Source organism: Bos javanicus, chromosome 11, assembly GCF_032452875.1.
Source record: "Bos javanicus breed banteng chromosome 11, ARS-OSU_banteng_1.0, whole genome shotgun sequence".
Taxonomy (NCBI): domain Eukaryota; kingdom Metazoa; phylum Chordata; class Mammalia; order Artiodactyla; family Bovidae; genus Bos; species Bos javanicus.
Window position 1 is genome coordinate 71,021,416 of NC_083878.1, and position 22,690 is coordinate 71,044,105.

The following is a 22,690-nucleotide window of genomic DNA, read 5'->3' on the forward strand; positions in this document are numbered from 1 at the left end:
GAAGAGTGCACAGGTGAGAGGGAGATGGATATACAATGTTGGGGCACAGGTGTGGACCGGATGCTCCTGGTCTTTTCAGGGTGGTCTGACTCCCCCTCCTTATAGATAACCTTCTCCTCCCTTGCTCAGGGGAGGGCCCTGGCCACCGCGAGGGGTTGTTATGGCCACAGTGATGGTGCTTCTCTGTGTTGCTACTTACTGGGAAGTGTGGTGTGGGTCCCTAAGTCGCCATCCCCTCCAATGCTGGGGAAGAGAAAGCACATTTGTTAAAATCATCGGTCATCATGTTTCTGAGTCAGAACCAGAGAGGCTGCCCCAGGGCAGGATTCCCATCCCCCTTAGGACTAGCATGAGCATCAGGGCATCCCCTTGCATCCCAGCGTTGGGCCATGGGTACCTGGCCTCATCTCTGACGAGTGATGGGGAAACATACCACCCATGCCTGTATGGGGAGCATCATCAGCAGAGATGAGAGAACACCCTCACCTCCAGGAGAGTCCTCTCCAGGATGTGGGGAGGTCACTGGAGTTGCTGGGTCGGGCTCCTACTGCTGTCTGAAAAAGGCAAAGAGAAGGCTGTAGAGCTGGGCTGGGTCCGGGGCAGGCTGGGGGCACTGAGGAGAGCCCCTCTGGCCCTGGTGTAGCAGCTGGGACCTGGATTTACCTTTTCTGAAAATGGTACCAGTTTTTCTCCAGGCTGCTTAATCTCTGAGTTGTCCTGACTCCCCAACCTTCCACACACCACCAGTAACCAAGTCATGGAAGAAGTAAGATTCTTCCTCCCCAACTTCTCTGGCTTCCAACCCTTTGTGTTCCCTCTGCCATACTCCCTGGTGAGACTCTCATCTCCTCGCCATGGACAGCTCTGGATCCATTTGGCCGCAGCCCCCAGCGTCTCTTCCCTTCTCACTCAGTTTCCCACCTGCTCCTCCAAGCACACCTGCTTCTTTACGCTTCCCCTGACTCTGACCCTTCACCAACATTCTGAGCTCACCACGACCTGGTTCCCTCTTTCCTTTCTTGTTCACCCCCCTTTCCTGTCCACACACACCTTCAGGTCTAAACAAGTTGATCTGAAGCATGAGAGCTTTGGGGCAGCCTATTAACAGCCACTCCATCCCTTTCCGGAATACTAAACTTCCTCCTTTCTAGCCCTTACGTCTCCAGTTCATTCCCTAAGACCTTGGTCAGCTTCTACCTCCTCCATCAAGCTTTACCTAAAGGCCCTATTATTAAAAAAGAGAAATTCCTCTTTGAAACTTACTAAAGTAAGTGAACCAGGGAAATAATACAAGGATTTTTTAGTTAATAATTTACCCCTACTTTAATAACCTTGCCTCCTGCTGCAGCTTCCACATCCCTCCTCACCCCTTACCCACATATACACACCACCAGAGCCGATGAATGGTTAAGAGCCTGATGTGTATCCTTCCACAGCTTTCCCCATGTTTGTATGAAAATTAAGACGCACTCACACACATACAGGGAAGTTGTTTTTCTATAGACATGAATACCTGATTTCAAGAGTCCTATTTGTCACCTATCTGGATAGGTATCTCCTTCAGTGTAAGTTTTTTATTTCCCCAGCTGGACAAGTTTTAAGAGGGTTAAGACCACATCTCATACTTCTTTTCCCTCTGAAAAGCTAGCAGACTGTCTCACACATAGCAGTAGCGAAATCTTGGGTTGGCCAATATAATTCCTTTAGTGAAACTATACTATGTGCAGGAATTGGGTCCCTTCTGCCCCCAAGAACACACTTTTGAATGGGGTGGAGGGGAGCTGGGTGGTTTGTGGGTAGACCCACCACCCGAGGAGAGAGTGAGGGAGATGAGTTCCCTAGTGATGCCAGGCAGACTTAGATAAGTACCTTAGCACATACAGATGGAATGCCTGGGAACAGTGGGGAAGAAGGGGTGGGATGGCTTCAATCTGGGGCTGGAGGGAAGCCTCATGGGAGGAGGTGGTGTTTGAGCAGGGGTGTGGAAGGGTGGAGGGCAGGGCTTCTAGATTGCCTGCTAATGTCTCGTGGCTGCCTGGCTGTGCTTCAGTGCTGGACACAGGTAGGTTCTCGACAGTGTCAGCTAGATGCTGAACGCAGAGCCAGTGTGGAAGAAGAGTTGATTCCTGGCTCAACTCCGTACTCACAGTCAGCGAGTCACCCAGGGCAGCCACCACTTTGATATCTGCTGGTCGGAGCTCATGGACTAAGGAGACAGGCAAAGAGATGGATGGTTGGTGGAGGTCTTCCTTTTAAACAGTTAACCTGACTAGAAGCCTGAGATTCCATTTTCATCCCATTCATCCCCATTACACTTATTTCCAGCCTAAGGCTTTAGAAAATTTGTCTCTTCCATGCATCCAGAGCCACCAAGGCACTGAAGGTAATGGGCTTGATGGCTCTTAGCCATCCGGAGAGGAGCCCAATTCATTCTTGAGGGGTCCAAGAAAGTTCCAGCTGTGGGGATCATGAGCACAGGCAGAGAGGACCCCCATCCCTGACTCTACCTACCTCACTAGGCAGGGAGGCCTGAGGAGTTGCCATTAGGAATAAGTTGAGATGAGAAGTGTGGTTTGAGGAGTACCTGGGAGCCCAGCAGTGCTGCAGGCCAGCTTGTCATGGGCTGCCCAGGATCAAGGTCTACAGTGCACAGAAATCAGCAAGGCCTGCCCAAGGCTCTAAGATGTGCTTGTAGGTTCTCCCAGCAACCTGACACTTAGCCCTTGACTGAAGGGGGTGATGACGTTTATACTCACCTGACGTGGGGACACTGTTGGAAGGATTCTGCTCCATACACAAGAAGTCACTCCCCCAGTTCTAAATCAACAAAAGCAAACACACAACAGCAGACACTCATGGTGCAGGAAGGTTAGCCCAAGAAGGGTTAGCTACAGAATTCTTCCCCCGCACACAGTTGTTCCCTGAACGTGGTGCCTTGATGAAAACCGGCATAGGCAGCTGAGGGACACTGGCATCCAGGATATAGGTCATTGATTCTTTCATGTTAAATCCAGGGAAGATCCCCTGGAGAAGCAAATGACAAACCCCTCCAGTATTCTTGCCTGAAGAATCCTACAAACAGAGGAGCCTGGTGAGCTACAGTCCATGGGGTCACAAAGAGTCGAACGCTACTGAGCAACTAACACATTCACTTTCACTAATCTAGAATCTATCCTAAGATTCTCTATAGACACCAACATAAACAGAAATGCCTCCTCAACCTTCGTCCAGTCTCCACCAAGAATTCCTTAGCTAAAACTATGTCACTGTAGAGGATCATGTGAGGCAAACAGCTGTGGCTTGTGGATGGAGTGAGAGGGGAATCAAAGAGGAAAAGGGTGTTTGCCACCTCCCCATGCACAAAACAGTGCTTGGGTCTCGTCCCCAGAAATTCTGACTTTGTCTGGGGCGGCACCTGGATTCGATGCCTTTTAGTTGCTCCCCAGGTGATCATTGCATAGAGTTTGCAAACTACTGTCTTAGGTCTCCTCGCCATGGGAAACCACAGGGCTCCACATGGCTTTAGGTGGTGTTGCTTAACGTGAAACTAATGGACACTAATTACCATGCTAGGACCAAAACAATAATTACAATATTTTTAGGAAAGCAATGTGAAATTTTTACAAATGCAAAGTTTCTAGTTTCTGTATATCATTTCCGAATGTGTGTATGTCTTTTTTGTGTATTTAATAGCCAACCAGTTCCTTGCATGTGTATAAACTAAAGTCTATAACTTGGATTTTTTGTTTTTTTTAGTCGCTAAGTCATGTCCAATTCTTTTGCAATCCCATGGACTGTAGCCCACCAGGCTCTTCTGTCCATAGGATCTCCAAGGCAAGAATACTGGAGTGAGTTGCCATTTCTTTCTCCTGGGGTTCTTCCCTACCCAGGGATCAAACCCACATCTTCTGTATTGGCAGGCAGATTCTTTACCACTAAGCCACCAAGGAAGCCCATAACCTGTATACTTTTAGTCACAGTTTCTTGACTCTGGAATACAGAGCACACTTTCCAAGGGCTGGAGGAGGGGATGAGGTAGGAAGCAGAGGGCATAGCATCTGGGAGAGAAACAGACATCCTTCCCTAGTGTCCCAGACACCTGCACATCCCCAGAGGGGCTTGAGGCACAAGCCCGGTGCTGAGTGCATAGTAGGGCTCCACACACATAGGTGTTTTCTGGTTGGCTGATTCTGTAGGTGTGTGGTTGCCAAACCTTTGGAACTTTGTCTCTTTCATCTGATCAGAGGCTGATATGGACACACCTTGTTAAAACACTCCTTTCACAAGGGAGCAACAGGGCAACTTCCTTTACGTATTATTTGCTTAATCTGATGTAAATGAGTATTCCAAGGAACTGCTCAATTAGTCATTTTGATGGAGTCCTCATTCTGTGTGGAGGTTCTATTGAAATCAAGAACATGTTTGTGTGTAGATGACAAATATCCAGAGAAGATGCAATTTAAAATAATTCTACAGCCGTGAGTGCTTTAGAAACATCTCAGAGAAATGATGAGCCAGAGACAAGCCCATCCCCTGCAGGGGAACAGACGCAGGTCGGAACTGGAGCATGTTCGTCTGTCCCAAGGGAAGAACTGCTTAGGGTGCAGAGGCTGCACCCTATGCCAGAGCACCCAGATCACCTGCAGGTCTTGGGAAATGCAGGTCCTGAGTCAGCAGGACTGGGGTGCCACCCAGGACTCTGTATTTCTAACAAGTTCTCAAGTAATGTTGATGTGGCCCGTCTGTGCTAATTTAAATAGCAAAGTGTTTTAAAAAAATCACTTTCTATGCCTGAGTTTTTCACTCTTCCAGCAACAGAAGCAAAGGCATGTGAGACTAAGATCAAAGACAATGGGCCAGAACCACTTTGTTCATCAGTGTATATCTGGCACTTAGCACAGCACCTGCACCATTTAGGCATCCAATAAATACACACATGTTAGATAAATAAATAAAAGCCTAACTGACAAGATGCAGCTGACATTTCAGTTCTAATGGATTTTGGTCCACGATTGGCCTGAAATAAGCCTCTGTTGGGCTAATGTGAGCCTGAGAGAATTCGGCGACGCTGAACCATGGCATTACCCCAGCCATGAAGCTGATGTGGCCTGAATCTCAGAGCTGAGCATCCGACAGTTCTTCAATATTTTCATGTAAGTTAGTCTCAGTGCTTCAGCTGGCTTATAAAAGGTCTTTCCTCAATCACTCCTGCTACTCCCCCATCCATTTTCCACACTAGTCAAAGGAGCTCTTTTAAAAAGGTGAACCAGATGATACCACTTTCTCCTAGAACCTCCAAGAGCTTCCCACAGCTCTCCACCAAAGTTCAACCTTCTTTCTCAGGGGTTCAGATTCTGTACGATTATGCCCTTGATGACCCCGCTTATCTCATGACCCCAACTCTCCACTTCATTCGCACGCCCATAGCCATGCTGACTTCTTTCTCCCCTCAAATACACCCAACTCAGCCCCAGTTCTGAGCCTCTGCAATCGCTGGTCTTGGTCACAGCTCACCAGAATGTGCTTTCCTTGTCCCATCGCACTTTCTCAAGACTGTCCTTACTCTCTGACATGACTATGCTTCGCTGTCTATCGGGTGCCTCCTTCAGTAGGCTGTAGAGTCCGTAAAAGGGATGGGCTCCATCTGTCTGTTCTACGGCTCTATCTTCCTGAAACAGTGCCCGACACACAGGAGGTGCCCAGTCTGGAATCTCTTAACTCCCGAGGACAGAACAATGTCTGACACTCCTCTGAATCTCTGCTGGCCCCCAGCACAAGACTGGGCAAACCACAGGTGCTCAGCTGACACTGGCGATTGATTCCCTGTCCAGGTGGCCGACAGATGTGGCCTGGACCAAGCCTGTCCCACAAGGCCTGGTGTGGTTCAGGATCTTCCAGGCCATCTTTGCAGCAACTGTCCCTAAAGCCATGGGCCTTAAATCCTCAGAGCTAGAATGATTGACCTGAACCAGACAGGCCCTGGAGACCCACCTGCATATACATCAGCTTCCTGGGGGCCCAGCCCCTGGAACTGAGGCTCTTCCTACTCAGCTCCCACCTTACAGGAAATGGATGTGCATTATACTCGCTGCCTCCCCCTCATCCCTTCTTGAAAGGCTGAGCTGCCTGATCAGAAATGATGTCTGTGCAAAGGTCAAAGAAGAATGATCCACAGACACTTCCTCTATCAGTTGCTGACGTCAGGAAAACACTTGAGAACAAGTTAGGACAATCCTGGGACTCTGTGGTTCAGGAGCCTTTGTTTCACATTCCAATATCCAGTAGGTAAGAAGGGTACGTTTCTGCTTAAGCTACTTCTCTGAAATCCGCACCACTCCCCGAGTCGCTGGGGGCGGGGGGTGGAAACGGTTTGTCTCTGAGACAGGCAGATATGTGTCAGGAGTTATTACCTCAATGGCGGGCGTGGTCGGGTATGTGTAGTTACTGTTCCGGGGGGTTCGCAAGAAGGGCTCAATCTAAGAGGAAAAGAAACCACAGGGAGAAGTTACCTGACAGCCTGGAAGACTGCTTAGGAAATATTAATACCAACAGTCCTGTCCTCTAGGTTCATTTAACATGATTCTTCTGCATTTGAATAGAAAGAATCACACAGACAGAATTTCATTCATTCCCTAGAGGGTTTTACATAACAGCTTTGACAAGGGGTGCACAATAAAAGGACTAAAAAGGGTTCCATCCACGTTCTTTTCAGGGTTCTGTGCTTTCCTTTTCACCCTGACAATGGAACATCTCCCTAATCATCAGAATGACCTTCTCTCCTTTGTCATTGCTCTGGCAAAAGATTGATATTATAGGGATCTTTTCTTCTCCAAAATATGTTATGATCATCAGTGTATTTTTAACATCTGTTGCTACGATTTTGCCTCCTTTGAGTTATGTCCCTTACCCATTTTGGGTTGGCTTCACAAACGCTGGTTGCATTTTTTTCTCTTGAAACAGCCTCTTCATTCCCTGCCCACCTATCTATTTCACCACTGGTTTCATACATGCCCAGTCAAGAATCCAAGTGTATTCCATTGTGGGTGATAAGTTAGTCAAAGAAGGAAGAATGAAGTAGACAGAGGGGTAGCAGGGGAAAGCAGGTAATGAAAAATATGGAAATGATAGTGAAGCAAGAAAAAGTTTGTAAGACAGAGATCAGCCCAGACAGCCCAGGGCTGTCAACACCTTCACAAGTCGTGTTCAGTGGAGTAGAAGGGCCACAGTCTGAAAATCTGGGAATAATATGGGAGTAAGTAGGAAGAACCAGAATGTTGGAGGAGATGTCATTGGATATCTGTTCCAGGGGTTGAAAGCCTATTGCCCATCTGCTTTATTTTGGCCTGAAAGGTGTTTAAAAAGGAGAAGGAGAGAAGACGACAACCCTGAATGCTGCCACAAGAAGCGTGTACCCTTCAGTTCTGCCCTGCCACTGTCTTTTGTCCATCCCACCCACACAGTCATGTTCTAGCCTGGCACTGCATCTGAGTTTTCAACCCTGAGTGATCCCGCTTTACAGGTGAGGGGCAACTGAGGTGCAGAGGGGAGCAGGGGCCTGCCCCAAGTGCACTGAGGGCAGAGCTGGGCCTGATCCATCAGGCCTCCTGACCAGCAATGCCCTCATTCCACGGCTCACACCGGGGTCAGGCCTGCAAAAGACCTGCTGGCCAGACAGAGGGATGAGGAGGTGGTCTTAGCGGTTAGCTTGGAGGAAGAAATCTACCTCAGCACAGACCTTGCCCCCTGGGGCATGCCACGCCTCTCCTTTGGTCTGAGTCCAGGCCCCTGAAACACGGGCCAGAGGAGCACTCAGGGTCAAGGGCAGGAAGTGTGCCCTGGACCATCTGTGACAGTGCAAGGTGAGAGAGACCTTACAGAAGCATGTCACCACGGTTAACCAGACTTGTCTCCGGCCAAGGCTACTCAGTGTCCCCTGTCCCCTGAGATTCCCTAGCAGCTGAGGGCACGTAGCATCCTATAAACAGCTGACTCACCTTTGTAAAACCCCATGTGTTCAGAGCTCTGTTCTAGGTGCTGGATGAAGGGAGGATCCAGAGGCATACAATTCAGTGAGGCAGAAAACATGACAAGTATTGGGTAGCGAAGCATCAAAGAACAGTGTGTCCAGCAAGTGCAGTAATTGCCGAGGAAGGACTGCAGGGTCTGGGGACATGTGGTCCTTAAAGATGAGACTCGGTGGGAGGTAGGTCACTCCTCATTATTCTCCCCCCACTTCCCAAGACCCTGATTGGGCACAGGGCCTGGGAGCCGGAGCTTTTCTCAGATTAGCTAGCATAAGAGGAACCGGAGGGCAGACTCCACCTGCCCTTCTGCATGTGCTGAAAGTCAAGCCAGGGAGTTTATTTCATCACAGGACCCAAGGGTAGAGGGAAGGGCCAGAGGGGAGAGACTGAACTAAGAGGTCAGAGGTCAGGGAGACACTGGAATGTGGAGGGAAGTGAGGCCGGAGAAGGAACAATGAGAACAGGTCCAGGACAGGGCCAGGCAAGTGGCCGAGTGCCTGGGGCCTATTTTATTGATCGTCAGCTGTATTGTGCATGCGTGAGTCAGACTGGGTGAAAGGCCTGGAGCTCAGCAGAGGGAAAAGGGAGTCCACTTAGTCTGCTGGCTCTCCTAGGCTAGGCTGGTAATGCCAGTAAGCAGAAAGCGAAGCCCGCTGAATGCCAGCACAAGGAACTGTTCTCCTCGGTACAGCTGGGAAAAGATGGTGCAGCCTGCCCGGGGGCAGAGCCTGGTCAGCCACTGATGTGAGTCAGCGACATGAGTCAGTGGCTACTGGAAAAGGGCATGTGCATCCTGGCAGTGTTTACAGGTGTAAACTTCCACAGTGAAGGAAAGCTGGTGTTCTTCTGTTCTGTGCTGCTCGGACCAAACCAGATGTGTATAGTCAGGCCCAGGCACTGACTTAAGCGGGGTCACATTCCAAGGACTCATACCTACTATATGAGGCAGGGTTTGGGATACTTGTCTGCCATAAATGGTTGAGGAAATTGAGAAGATCCAGGGAAGGGTGGTAGTGGTAAAGAGGAGGAGGACATAGGAGTACCCACTGACATTTCTATCCCATCCCATCATCCCATCCCAAACATGACCTACTAGGCTGATTCCACAACCTGTTAATGGATAGCCACTTGGCTGTTAGTAATGCACTGCCTTGAGAGTGTGGAGGTTTAAGCAGGGCCCATAAGCCTCTGCGTGCTTTGGGAGGATGTGGTACATGCATGCTAAGTCACTTCAGTTGTGTCCAACTGTGTGACCCTATGGACTGTAGCCCTCCAGGCTCCTCTGTCCGTGGGATTCTCCTGGCAAGAATACTGGAGTGGGTTGCCATGCCCTCCTCCAGGGGATCTGCCCAACCCAGGGATTGAATCCACATCTCTTATGTCTCCTGCATTGGCAGGTGGGTTCTTTACCACTAGTGCCACATGGGAAGCCTGGGAGGATGTGGTAGAATAACTCAAGTATACGAGAGATCGCATCAGCAGGGCTCCAAAGCCCTCCCCACTGAGATTCTAAAGTTATAAAATTCTCTGTTGCTTTATGACGGAAAGAAGTAGGTAAGAATTTTAACACCCACAGTGACAAGGGCCTGAACTGGGCTGGTGGAAGTGGGAAGAGGAAGGCCTAGGAAGGATTCTATCAGGTGAGGGGCCTGACGTTTCACACCTGCAGAACTGTGACCACCACGACAATATGGACAGACAGAGGAAGTCTTCAGGATTAGGGAGTTTGGGAAGACATTGATTTTGGTCCTATTTTGACATTCTTACTCAAAAATTATTTTCTAAATGAATGTTGAGTTTGAGATGATGGGTTCAGGGCAGATTTGGGAGATCTGGAAGTCCAAAGCATTCAAAAGAGAATAGCCCTGCATATGTAATGCTAAAATAGAAATATCACTAAACAATAAAGTATAAGAGAATCCAACAAAGTTCAGTTTTTCTCAAGAGGAAAGACTGAATGATGAAATGTCACTTGAAATTATTTCTGTTTGTCTCACTATGTCTTTCTATTTTGTTGGTACCCTGACCAAATATTTAATCTGTCTTCTGGGTAAACTTTATAACCAAGGGAGAAAGACTTCTGAAGGGTTAGAAATATAGCTCAAGTTTGGAGAAAAAAATAAGAAATGAAGATGTAGGTTGGGAGATCCTAGGCAAGGAAATTTAACAGGAAACCCTGGAAATGGACAAATCTCAGAGTGAGGATTGTGTAGAGAAAGAGAAAAGAGGGCTGAGTTGGAGAACGTCCACATTTTTGAGGCTGGGAGAAGGGAAGAGGAGGTCATTAAAGGAGATGGGACAGGGCAGAAAGTAGAAAAGCAGAGCAGTCAAGGTGGTTTTCCGTCCACGAATGCAGGGAGGAATAAATTCATGGAGGAGGTGGTTAACTCTGACAAATGCTTTTCAAGGGCAAGAAAAATAAGAGCTGAAAAAGGACTCTGCCCGTCTTTGAGCCCATTTCTTCAAAGCCTGAGGAGGGGCCAGAGGCAGCTGCCCTGGGTTAGGGAAGGAGTGGGCAGAGAGGTGATGAGGGGCAGCAAGGGGACCACAGTCACGGTTCACAGAGCAAGTAAGCTAAAGTTGCCCGTAAAATCACATGTCCAACCTGAAAGTCTAACAGAAATCCACAGAGTGCAGTTAAGCGCCGGACCTGGCTGGGCAGAATGCACTTGCCCTAGACTGGAGCTGGGGGAGGAGCAGGCAGGAAGTTGAGAAAGAAGCTCCCCGGTGCCTGCATCTGTCTCAGCCCCTCCTCCCCGCTGGGTCCTGCCTGTTGCCTCTATGTTTAGACTCAGCTAGGATTAAAATATGTGCTGCCTGGCCCCTGTCAGCTCACACTGAGATGCTGGTGGACTTTTATATAGCTCCATGGCACACTGCAGGGAGCAGATGGGACCTGAGGAGTGCAGGATTCCACAGTGCCTGGTGCCTTGAAGTTGGGCCGGCCAACAGATGGATCTTTTGGAATGGGCTCCGGGGTTGCCTGGCAACCGCTTCTCCCAGGCGGGGCTTCTATGGTTCCAGGAGGCTGGATTTGCTCTCCTCTGCTCACCGACAGCTCAGTCAGGCTGGTCCAGGAGGAGGAGCGGAGCCCACCTCAGGAGTGGCCTGAGATTCTGGCTGAGGCAGTTAGCCTTTTGGGGCTCCTTGCCTCGTCTGCGGCCTTGAGGCCAGTGGTGACAGAGCTCTACCCGACCCAGAGCCTAGGCTTCAACCTGGTATATAGTAGATATTTGTGAGAAAGAAAGAGAGCAAAGGATGGCTCCCTGGACTAGGTTGTTATTACTTTCACTATTAAATAGAAGGAGAATTGGCAGATTGGAGAGGGTTTCCCATGGCTGATGTTCAGTACGGCCATATGGTTGTTAAAATATTGAAACATCACCCCCCCCATATGGTTTATAGCCACCACTCTGAGTCCCCAAATGCCTCTACTACCCAGGTTGCCTGGCCCTACCCCTAGAATGCGCTGGACAAGCTCAGGATCTAGCAATTTAAGCGTTTACACGTGATACAGAAGGGCCCTTAGGCCTCTGCCCCACCCCTTCAGCCTGCATCTGACCATCTGGACCAGAGGCATCTACGCTACACTGATTGTTACATCATTTCACGGTCATCTTTGCCCTGAGCCCTGGACCCAGCATCTGAGCCCTCTACTATCACTGCCTCTACTTCTGCATCCCTTCAACCCACCCGCCTGGTGAGGCTAATGGTACCCAAGGCTGAGCCTGGGTCCGAGACTGGTGTGGGGAAGGCAGCAGACAGGCAAGGGTGCCCACTGCCTCTAGACCCCTGGCAGACACAAGGGGGAGATGTAGGTCCTCTCTCTGTTCAGTCGGGAGGCTGGGAGAAGGTGACACAGTCAGACCCAGGTGGGAAACCCGGCCTCCCAGACTGGGTCAGGCTGTCTTTCTTTCATTGCTGTTGAGGGCTCTCTGGCCTCAACCTTATTTGGTTAAAAAGCCTTAAGACAGAGGCTTGAAGAGGGAGCTGCAGGCAAAGGGCATGTGTACCTGCCCCATTCCTAGGCCTGAAATCAGGTCTAACAACCACTTACATCTTCCTCCTTAAAATGAGCCCAGGCCAGCCTCACTCCAACTATCTCAAAGCCGGTCCTGCCTGTCCCTTCCCCAGGTGGCTCTAGGGCTTTCCTCTTTGACCAATTTCCTGCCAGATACTCCCAATCCAGATTCCACGAGACTAACTGCAACTTCTGAGCTCAGCTGGCTTCATACTAGGCCACCAACCTGCAGGTGGACCTTCCCACTGGCCCCACGTGTCTCTGCTGAAATGCTCGGTCTAGCTACCTCTGGCTTCTTAATTCCCCTCCTGTTACCCTGCTCCTCTCCCTCTGCTGGGCTCAGGCCTCCTCTCCCACCTGCTTCTCCCAAAGACAGAGGTGCTTCTGCACCCTCTTCTCCCCTCTCCATTCTCCTCTACTCCCCTCCATCCTCTGAATCCATCTGCTCCCAGGCAAGGGGCAAGATGGGTGACAGAGAAGTGCTGGTGTCGGGGGTCAGGGGTTGGGGGCGGTGTAAAGGGAGATGGGCAGGGCCTGAGCTCTGGGTTTCTGGAGAGCAGCATTACCTGAGCAGGGCAGGAGAGGGGTATGTATGCTGTCAGATCCAGGGTATCTGTTTTCCTTCCCAGTGGTTCAAGCTGATGGGGGAGAAAAAGAGAGCTGTGAGTGTATTAATTTGTCTCCGCTGAAGTGAACATTCCCTGGCAGGGCATCCTGCAGTGGGGGAACGCTCAGAACTTGATTTCAGGGAGGTTGGCTTCTCCTCCTGGCTCTGCCGTCACCAGCTGTGGGATACTGGGCAAGTCTCTCAGCTTCTGTAGGATTCAGCTTCCTTATAAACTTATAAGTCTTGCAGGGCTGTTGAGAAGCTTAAATGAGATAAACATGGCTTAAACTGCCTAGCAGAGTTGTTGGCACATAGAAAATACTGAATAAACATGAGGGTTCTGCCTTGTATTCATGTAAAGAGTCCTGCATCAGTTCAAAGCCTGTCGGAGAGGATGTGGTTGATCCAGGAATCTTAAGGACTCTGTATTTTTCATTCTACATCGATTTCTACAGAGGCGCCAGTCGCTCTCCTCCACACTTTGCTTGCAAAGGGAGGCCAAGAACAAGCTCCATTCTGGAGGGGCTGGTGCTTTGCTCTAGACTAGAACCCCAGAGAATCAGGAAACCCCACTCATCTTACCATGTTGACCCAAAGGGCCCTGGAGAGCTGGGAGTGGAATTTCTGACTTGGGTTGAGGCAGTCTGGGGCGAAGAAAGACACATCTGGGCGCCCATCCTGAAGGAGAGAAATAGACATCCTTAAGATCCTGTTGGTGCCGAGGGTGGAGAGTGGGGCTCACTGGCAGGCCTGCCCTCTGGAGTGGACTTCTCAACAACCCACATCCCTGGGGGGCGCTCCCAGCCTGCGGCTTCCTAAGGGCCTGCTCACCTCGAGAGAGGGCTCAGAGTAGTCCCACAGATCAACAACTTTGAGTGACCCCAAGCCCCCAACCTGCTTTCTGGATCTCACAATTCCCATTATTTAATTTAAAAAGTGCTATATATATTTTTAGGCGCATTTATGCAACCCATGCCATGGATGAGGGAATAAGATCCTAGTCCCTGAGGAAGTCTTAGCCAGCCAGCTGGGAACAGCTATTTCCCAACTCTTGACCAGTTGGTCCCAGTGAGCTTGATGGGGAGAATAGGGCTTCAGGCCTGGGCAAAGTCTCGGTGCTTAAAGCTTCTTCTGGTAGGCCAGGCCCTTGGGATGGAGGCCCAGGTGGACAGACCCAAGTGTCCACCCTGGCCCATTCACAGAGCCCTTCTGCTCAGAATGGAAGAGTCAGGTGGAGAGCAGAGCCAGGGAGAGAAACAACAGCCACAGTGCTGGGGATGGGGCCGAAAGTGAACAGTCTGGAGTCGGACGTGTTCAAAATTCACCTCTGTCCCTTATTTCTTGCATGCTTTTAGGAAGGATTCTTCATGTCTCTGAGCCTCTCTTACACGGGGATGATAAAGCTCACCTCAGAAGGTAATTGTGAAGATTTTACCTATGGTATGCACAGTGCCTGGCATGTAGTAGGTACTTAGTAAAATGGAGGCTGCAAAGAGCAGTCATGAGAACATCAAACATTGGGCTGCCTCTTGAATACAGTTCTGATGTTCAAGGAGGCTGCAGCCACCAGAGCAGCAGCTAGAGAGCTGCCTGGGTCCGCCCCATTTGTTCCCAGTCTGTGGAAGCACTTGGCGTTTCCACTTTAAATTTCCTCCTCCTTGTGGGAGCCCTGTCAGGGAGGGCAGGGAGCCTACCGCCAGGACAGGGAGCCGGATGTTGTAGAAGAAGGGCTGCAGAACCACAGAGAAGTCCTCCCGCGTCTCGTACCGACCGGACTCCACCAGCTCACGCATGCTGCTCTGGGGACACACCCGTGGGCATCTTCAGCACAGGCCTGGGAGCTCCAGGTACCCGTTAGCGCAAGGCTGGGGGTGATGGGCAGTGACTTTGTGCCCATCTCCCTCAACAGGTGTGCTAACTCAGTTCTTCTCTTGAGAACACAAACATACTTGATGACAAATCTCTTCCCAGAGAACTGGAAATGGGTTGTGCCTCCTTTTGGTCCTGGTTATAAGTGGACTGCAAGTTCTGAAGGGCCAGCAGGAAGTCCCAAAAGGAACAGCAATCTAGGAGAGGTCTCCAGAGGGCCGCTAGGCTTGGGACCTGCAACACCCTCATTGGCTCGTGGCCTGCCTGTTGGAGTGGTGGGGGGTTGCAGGGGCAGCTGGGCATCTGGGGGACAGGGGAGGGAAAGGCAGTCCCATGGGACAACCAGGGCTATTCCCCTTGTCAGGCCAAGGGTTGGGGCTGAGCCAGCAAGACAGCTCAGCCATGAGGACTTTGTCACCTAGGTTCCTTTGTGAATCTGCCTTGGGTGCCTGAGATACCTAAGCCAGGAAGTTGCCTGGATGGTGATGTTGCCTCTCAAACTCTGAATAGCTCTTCCGTTCCCATGAGCCTCCCCAGGGGGGCTCTGGGCTGGTGTGCTGATTGAGGCGGAGGAGAGACCTTCTTGGTCTTACCTGGTAGGCTCGGGTGATGGACTCCAACTTGGCCAGCTCTTGGGAGCTCTCCCGCGGGGTCAGAACACAATTGCACAAAATGCTGCAAAAAGAGGGGAGACAGAAGGACCCAGAGCCAAAGCTGCGGTCAGGGTGGAGGTGGGGGAGTGGCTCGCAGGAGGCTCTGCTACACATGCTCAGGGGCAGGTTTCAAGCCTGACCCAGGGAGGCACAAGGGGAGGATATATGGATGGGCACCCTCTCACGTTAACAAAGTACTAAGTGTTGGACCACGGGCCCTGGGCCTTCAACAAATTACACTGAACAAATGCATTGAGGCAATGAGAAGCCCATGTTTAGTGTTTAAAAATAAGTACAAACGCATGCTTTGGCGAGCCTCTGTTGCTCAGGTCCCCAGACACCTCTGGAATTCACACTAGTGTCCTGCTGTGTTCCTTTTTGTTTTATGATGAATTATTTCACACTCATAAAATCTACCGGATGTTAAAAAAGATCTCTCTACTCAAAACAGAACCTGGTGCAGAGTAAGACTTTAAAAAGCATTTGTTAGGTGAATAAATGGATGTGTAATGCAGGAGGAACAATAAAACACACACCTGTGTCCTTCTCACTCCACTTAAGAAACAAAACACTCCCAACTGGAAGCTCTGCGTGGCGCTCCCCAGGTCACTTCTTCCCCACGAAGGTAAGTGAGCTCTGCTTTTGTTATGGTTTCACCGTGTGTGGACACATCTGTATGTCACTCCTTCTCACAGGCTGGGCTGCACTGTCTCTCAAACACTAGCGTGTGGCCCAGCCCTGACCTCTGCCCAGCAACTTCCCCTATCATAGAGGTTCAGTGGTACCCTGAGGTCAGGGAAGTGGGAGCCCTGACTCCGAACTCCCAGAAGGAGGTGGTCCTGGCACAGACCCCTTTATAGATGCACACGGACAGATCAAGTCCCAGAGACCCGGAGGAGTTCCCACCACGTGAACCAGATCAGCAAGCACCCGCCTACCTGGCCTGATGCACAGGACACTTGTCGGGGTTCCCCAGGAACACCTGCCTCATGATACTGGGACTCATGAAGTCCACAAGGTTGACCAGCGCCCGGGGTACCTATGTGCGAGGCTCTGGGTGAGAGAGGGCCTGGGAAGCTTCTTTCACCAGCTGCCTTAGGACCCTGAGAAGTGGGACCAGGCTCCGGGGTCCCTGAGTGGGGTTCTGGGAGGTGTCAGCACAAGGTGAGTACCTAGAGCCCTGCAGTATGTGCCACCCACATGGGCAGCAGTGTGAATGGGCCTCCTAGAGTGGGCCAACATGGCAGTCTTGGGTCTAAATGCTGAGGGTTCAGCTCATAATGAATCTGCCTTCAATGTAGGAGACCTGGGTTTGATTCCTGGGTTGGGAAGATCCCCTGGAGAAGGAAATAGCAACCCACTCTAGCATTCTTGCCTGGGAAATCCCATGGACAGAGGAGCCTGGCGGGCTATAGTCCACGGGTTGCAAAAGAGTCAAATACGACTTAGCTCTGTTCAGCTATCAGTTAGCTTTCAATTTGGTGAGGTAGCCCCGTTTGCCAGGACATAAGCCCTTAATGGGCTCCCTCTAGCCTGGCCTGGACTAACTCTGCTGAGCAGGCTCAGGGTTGTGGCAAACCCAGAGAAGCATCTGGCTGTCTGAGCGCCCCTCCCAGGCAGCCAGAAAGTCTTGTCCATGCCAGGGGATAGGGAGAGAACATGTTGAGTGCAGGACCAGAAAGGGGCCTGCTGTAGACACTCCTGCCACTCAGGGTGCAGTGCCCAGCCTGTGAACCACCCAGCTGCCACCACCAGAGAACGTTCCCAGTACTGGTGAGGGGATGCTTAGTGCACACACTGCTTTGCCCTTCAAGCCTGAGACCCTTGGAACTGGTCCCAAATAGCATGAGGCTTCCTTGGGGGTACCCCCAAACTATGGAAAGGGCAGGAGCCCATGTCCTTGTCTAGCTCCTTGGGAAGGGGGTGTTTTACTCTCTTCTCCCCACCATGCTTGAGCAGTGTCAAGTTTGTGGGAGCCCGCACCCACCTCTCTATGTAGGATGTCCAAGGCATTGCGGAGATGGTCAAAAAAGTTGTCTGCAGAATAAAGATTCTGGAAGAGACAGGAGAGAGAAGAGAAGCTGGTTAGGGAGACAGGGGAGCAGGCAAAACTGGGTTCTCCCCCAGACCCCCAGCTCCAGCCCCAAGGACTCGTTCTCCCTTGGCCTCCAACTGTGACCAGCTCATGATGTCAGAATCTGAGATGAACAGCTGGGTACTCGCTGGGCCAGACAGAAGACTGCAACCTTCAGCTGGAGCTTTACTTCAGGAGCAGGACGTGTCAAGTCCCACTTCTAACTGCTTGGGGTTTACTGTTTCTTCTCTTTCTTTCAGGAATTGTAAGAGAGGGGACCAGAAGCCCTGTATATGTGCCACTTGCTGACTCACACTATATGGGACAGGGAGGTGGGGCCAGAAATTTGAGGGGCCGGGGAAAGAAGTGTGTGTGTGTACATGTGCATGTGTGTGAATTGTGTGTGCATGCACACACACACAGGTATCCTTGGACAATCCTGAGGTTAATTCTAGGGACTGTTCTCAAAGAGGATCTCTAGGGCCCACAGGTCAAAGTCAAGAGCAATGAGTAGGCCTGACCCGCCCCCATTACCGAGTCCGTGCAGTAGTCACATAAATCACTGCCTCCAATCAGCACCGTGATGACCTTCCAGTCCTCATGGAAATTTACTCTCTGTACAGAGGCAGGAAAACGCTTGATGATTTCCAACAAACCAAAAAACAACACAGCTCTAGGAAATCCATTCAAACCTCTAAAACTTCCTTGCCCTTTTGAAATAACAGGATCAGAACCTCAGAGCTGACAGCACTTCAAAGATTTATTTATAGACCACAGATTCTTAGCATCAGGAAGGACTTTCAGGGTCACTGTGATCAGCGACAAACCTCTCTCTGGTTGATGTAATCTCCTCCAGGCAGCCTTCGACAGAGGCTGCCCTCTGCCACTTGAATGCCTCTAGGGACTGAGGGCTCACTGTTTTCATGGCCAACAATTCCATTTGGGGATTTTACTGGGCTAGCAAGCTAGTATTTAAAGATAATCATAAATCTGACTTACATGGTCGGATTTCATCTTCTGTATCAGAGTCTGGACTTGGCTTACAAGTTCCCTGAGGAGGAGAGGAAATCAGTCCCATTGAGGAAGAGCCCCTAAATCTTTCATCCTAAAAGGCCTGAATTGGAGGCTTCCATGGCATTCACCCCACCCCTGACCCCCCACCGTCAACATGAACTGGCAGAGACCCTGAGGCTCAGGGACAAGAAGCTACTTGCCTCTTCTGGAGAAGTTATTACAACAAATAACCCTTCACAAAACTATAGCTGTGTGTTTGTCCCAGGCCTCTATAGTCAAGGGTACTGCCAATTATATTTGTTACGCATGGTTTCCTTTCTAGGACTGCACGTGCAAAGTGTCTTTAATGATTCCGTGCAGGAAACTGTTCATCTCCTTTAAAGGACTGGTATAGACTCTGAAATTAGATCTAGGAAAGTTGTTCCATGCTTCCTCTTTTACCTTGGCTGCCAGGAAGCTGAGCATTTGATGCTCAAGCACAATAGTTAAAAGTCTCATATTGACACAGCTGCTTCTTCCCCTCCTCCCCCCACCAGTGGCTGTGATTTTTCTTAGGTATATGTTAGTTGTGTCATTTTTGGTAATGGCACAACTTAGTTAAATGCTTCTCTTAGAAAGAGGTCATAGCAACCCACTCCAGTATTCTTGCCTGAAGAACCCCATGGACAGGGAGCCTGGCAGGCTACAGTCCATAGGGTTGCAAAGAGTCAGAGGACATGACTGAAGTGACTGAGTGCACACACATAGAAAGAGGTGGGGTAGTAAACTTACACCCTACACATACCTGGGTTTGTGATTCACGGAAAGACTAGCTCTCAGGCACCCTCAGCTCCTCACTAGTTTTGGCCCCTGTTTTAGTGTGAGATGGAGCCACAGACCAGAGGTCTCCGGGCACCTGGCGGTGGGTCCACGTGTACCACCATTTTGGCTGTTTCTATCACCAAGAAGGGTCTTCCCAGGCTGCCAGGAGTGAGGAGACCTAGGTGGCTGAAGCCTCTAGGAGTGGGGTGTGGGAGGAGGGGTCTCCTTGGAGGTCAGCCTGGGGGGCTGAGTGGTTGGCGCCAGATGCCTCTAGCTTCTCAACTGCATTTCCTGCAGCCCCACAATGGGCATAAGGACAGGACATGACTCACCACTCCTCTAAGCAGCTCCTCTAAGCAGCCTCTAACATGGAGACTCTGTATTGTCTATCCATTTGGTTGATACTCCCTGATCCATGAGGGGAACTGCCACTTATGAGGCACTGGAAAGAATACCATTATGCCATGGTAAGTTTTAAAAATTGGATATGGTGGGTCAGGTAGCTGGAAGATTAGAACATGCTTCCCAGGAAAGCAAGACCAAGTTCAGGCTCTAGGATCATGGTCTCTGTCCAAGATCCAGCCATCCAGCCTCCCTGCAGTCCCAGAGGCAGCCAGCGAAGAGAATGGCCAAGAGACTCTCCAATCATTGCCGTAAAGGCCCCCTGTGTATACACAGGTCAGAATTACAGCCTTGAAGGGAATGATGTGCCTCCCACTCCCTACCCAACAGCTCCCTCACCCCAAAAATGCCTACTCAGCCTTAGCTCCAGGAACAGCTTGATTGAGGAATGCATTTGTCTCATTGGCATCTCCTGTGCCCACCGCATAGCCTGTGAGATTCCCATTAAACTTCCGAAGGATATCTGGAAGAGAAGGGGGTACACAGGACACAGAGAGCTTTTAGGATGGGAGGTGGAGTATGCCCCAGAAAGAAGTTGAGGCCTCAGATGACTTGATGACAGGCTGAGCCAGGGCAGCAAGAGCCTCTCAGCTTTTCTTTTCTTTCTTTATATTTTGCAGTGCAGCCATACTCTCTGGCTCATCTATCTTCATATCCTTTGGGCTGGGTGAAGAGATCTGAGGCTCAGGGTGTTTGGTAACTTGGCCCAGGTCACCTGGCCAGCATATAGAAGGGCCAGGGTTTTAACCTAGTTTTTTCCAGCCCCTTCAATGGCCTGTCCACAAGTCTCTCCTTTCATTTCAATGGCAGTCCATAAGGAAGATGTCATTTCTCTCTTTCTTAGCTGAGAGGCACTTTCAGGAAGCCTGGGCATCAGAGGGACCCAGTGGACACACTCAAGACACTGGTTGTTACTTACTTGGTAAGGTGGTCACATTCTCCAGGGAGCTGTCCCCTCCTGAACTGTAGAAAGTGAGCAAGTCAGTGAGAGAGACTGAATCAATGTACAGGCTTTCTAGAAAAGTGCCCCCATCTTTTAAAGACACCCACACCATCAGCATCTGTCATGTCCCAGAGCTACCTCTTTGTGTTTGAGGGATTCTGAAAAAAATGTGAATTCCCCAAGAGGCTGGCTCCTCTAAATCCAGGATTTGAAGGTGAGATCTGAGGGCTTTTTTTTTTCTTCTGCAAATCAGGAAGGCGCATACTTAGCTGATTCTATACTATGCACCCAGCCATGCTCTACATTAGTTATCTCATATCTCCAAACAAGCTTGGGATGTAGATGAATTATCTCCATTTTACAGAGTAGGAAGCTGAGGCACACAGGGGTTAATCAACTTTCTATGGAAACTTAAAACCATAAAGGTAACTAAAAACCAGCTTGAACTGGAAACCTTTAGAAAATGGATAGGCTCTTCTCTGCCCAGTGGACAGGTAAATTCCACTGGAAAGTTCAGGGGATGGCCTCTCACTGCCTTTCAACACCTGATCTAATTTCATATAATCTAGTTTTATGGCCCTCAAATCTAACTTCAAGACACACTCAAAGTTTCAGTTTCTTTCATGCATTTAAACTGAACACATGTGGGAGGCAAGGGGAGAAGTATTTCTGTTTTAATGAAGTCCACTGTTCAGATGTACTATATTTACTGTTATTTTTCTTCTGTGACTCCCTCCTCCATCCCAGTATATTATTCCAGGCTAAGAGGTTTCAGAGAATACAGTGTTAGCATTCAGCCCACCAGTGTAGACTTTCGAAGGACGGGCCATGAATCAAAGTTATGGCTGTTCTTCATTCAAGAGAAGGCTTGGAGTGAAATTGACTATTTTATACGAGGGTGGGGTTAAGGGCTTAAATCAAAGGGTCAAGATCCTCAAAAGGTGGAGAGAAAAAGCAGCCAGGTAAACTCTACCCTTCTATTCTCACTCAGGTATCTCCCCCCACTCCCATCCAGTGTGAACTGAACTTGGCCTTTGGTTGGGCACTGCTTTTAAAGCTTCTGATCCTTTCCCAACTCTGCATGAAGCTCCTACTTTAGCTGCTTCCTGAGCCTTCCTTCTTTGGACCAAAAGCACTTCATCACAACATTTTTCACTTGGCAGGAAATGACAAAGATTTATACCTCCTCCCATCACTGTCTTCTAACCCTGCCTCCCTTCCTCCTTCTAGAAACATATAAAAGCTAAAAAATTATAAACACAGAAACATATATAAATGCATACACATCAAGTACGTTCTATTGCAATTTCTTATGTAAAATTATCTTTGTTCTACAAAGTGTGGTAGCTGATTAAGACAATAGGCTACAGAAATCTCTCAGAACCCATTTCCAGGAGAAAAGAGAGAATTATACAAATAAATAAGGAGAAACAAAAATACGAAAACCCTCGTTTTGATCAGAACTATGGGAAACATGAAAGAAAACAGACCCACATGAAACAGCTAGTTTAGACAAGACCCTTCAGATGAATGGAGTTCATATTACACCATGAGCTCAAAGGATGGGCTTTGTTCCAGAGTCACTCACAGTATGCAGAGAAATGCAAAACTGATGCTTGATAACATTTATCAAAGGAGTTTCAATAATGTGAGGCTGAACTCCTAATTAATAAGACAAAGAAATGCTTTTTGTGATAAATAAATTTTATTTTGGTCCTTTGAATGAGCAATCAAGCCAACATTTCAACTGAAGGAAAGGCAATTCTCTAAAGACCTCCAGATTTGGCACACTAGTAAGCTAGCCAGAGCTGGGGCCTTTCACTGCTGTGTGATTCTTACAGGCCAAGGGGCCTTGGAAATGTTCACAGCCCAACCTCTTCCTGAAAGGCCTGCTCATAGCTACCCACCTACCAAGAACTCTTCTCTCTAGTCTGACTCCATGAGGTCCACTCCCTCCACTTTGTTTCCTTGGAGAAAGAGGCTCAAATTGCATTCTTAGTTTACCTGGAATCATTAATTTCCTATTTCCTATCCAGAGCTTTAATGGCTTCAGAAAATTGCTTTTTCTCAGCTTGGTCTACTACATGGACATTTCCCAGGAGATGCTACCAGGTACTCTGAACAAAGAGTTCTGGGATTAAGGGAAATATTGGATTAAACAGACACAATTTAAATAGATTTCTTCATTGTCGGGCTTCTCAGAGCCTTTAATGTGCTTATATGCATGTGAATTTCCCAGAGGAAGGATATAGTAGGAAAAATTTCCCCCAAAACACAAAGAT

At 49.4% G+C, this 22,690-nt stretch overlaps 1 protein-coding gene across 1 annotated transcript in view; it reads right to left on the reverse strand.

Annotated features, from left to right (window-relative positions):
* Positions 1–22,690, reverse strand: part of PLB1 (phospholipase B1) — a 157,774-nt gene that overhangs the window by 19,903 nt on the left and 115,181 nt on the right. Inside the window, exons 35-49 of the mRNA XM_061432953.1 lie at positions 20,385–20,428; positions 19,820–19,928; positions 18,248–18,299; positions 17,783–17,863; positions 17,162–17,227; positions 16,113–16,213; positions 15,115–15,196; positions 14,347–14,451; positions 13,235–13,330; positions 12,612–12,683; positions 6,411–6,476; positions 2,757–2,817; positions 2,148–2,206; positions 487–554; positions 200–243 (exon numbers count right to left, since the gene is read on the reverse strand). Coding sequence (XP_061288937.1) covers positions 200–243; positions 487–554; positions 2,148–2,206; positions 2,757–2,817; positions 6,411–6,476; positions 12,612–12,683; positions 13,235–13,330; positions 14,347–14,451; positions 15,115–15,196; positions 16,113–16,213; positions 17,162–17,227; positions 17,783–17,863; positions 18,248–18,299; positions 19,820–19,928; positions 20,385–20,428 — 1,106 coding nt within the window. The remainder of the gene's footprint in view (positions 1–199; positions 244–486; positions 555–2,147; positions 2,207–2,756; positions 2,818–6,410; positions 6,477–12,611; positions 12,684–13,234; positions 13,331–14,346; positions 14,452–15,114; positions 15,197–16,112; positions 16,214–17,161; positions 17,228–17,782; positions 17,864–18,247; positions 18,300–19,819; positions 19,929–20,384; positions 20,429–22,690) is intronic.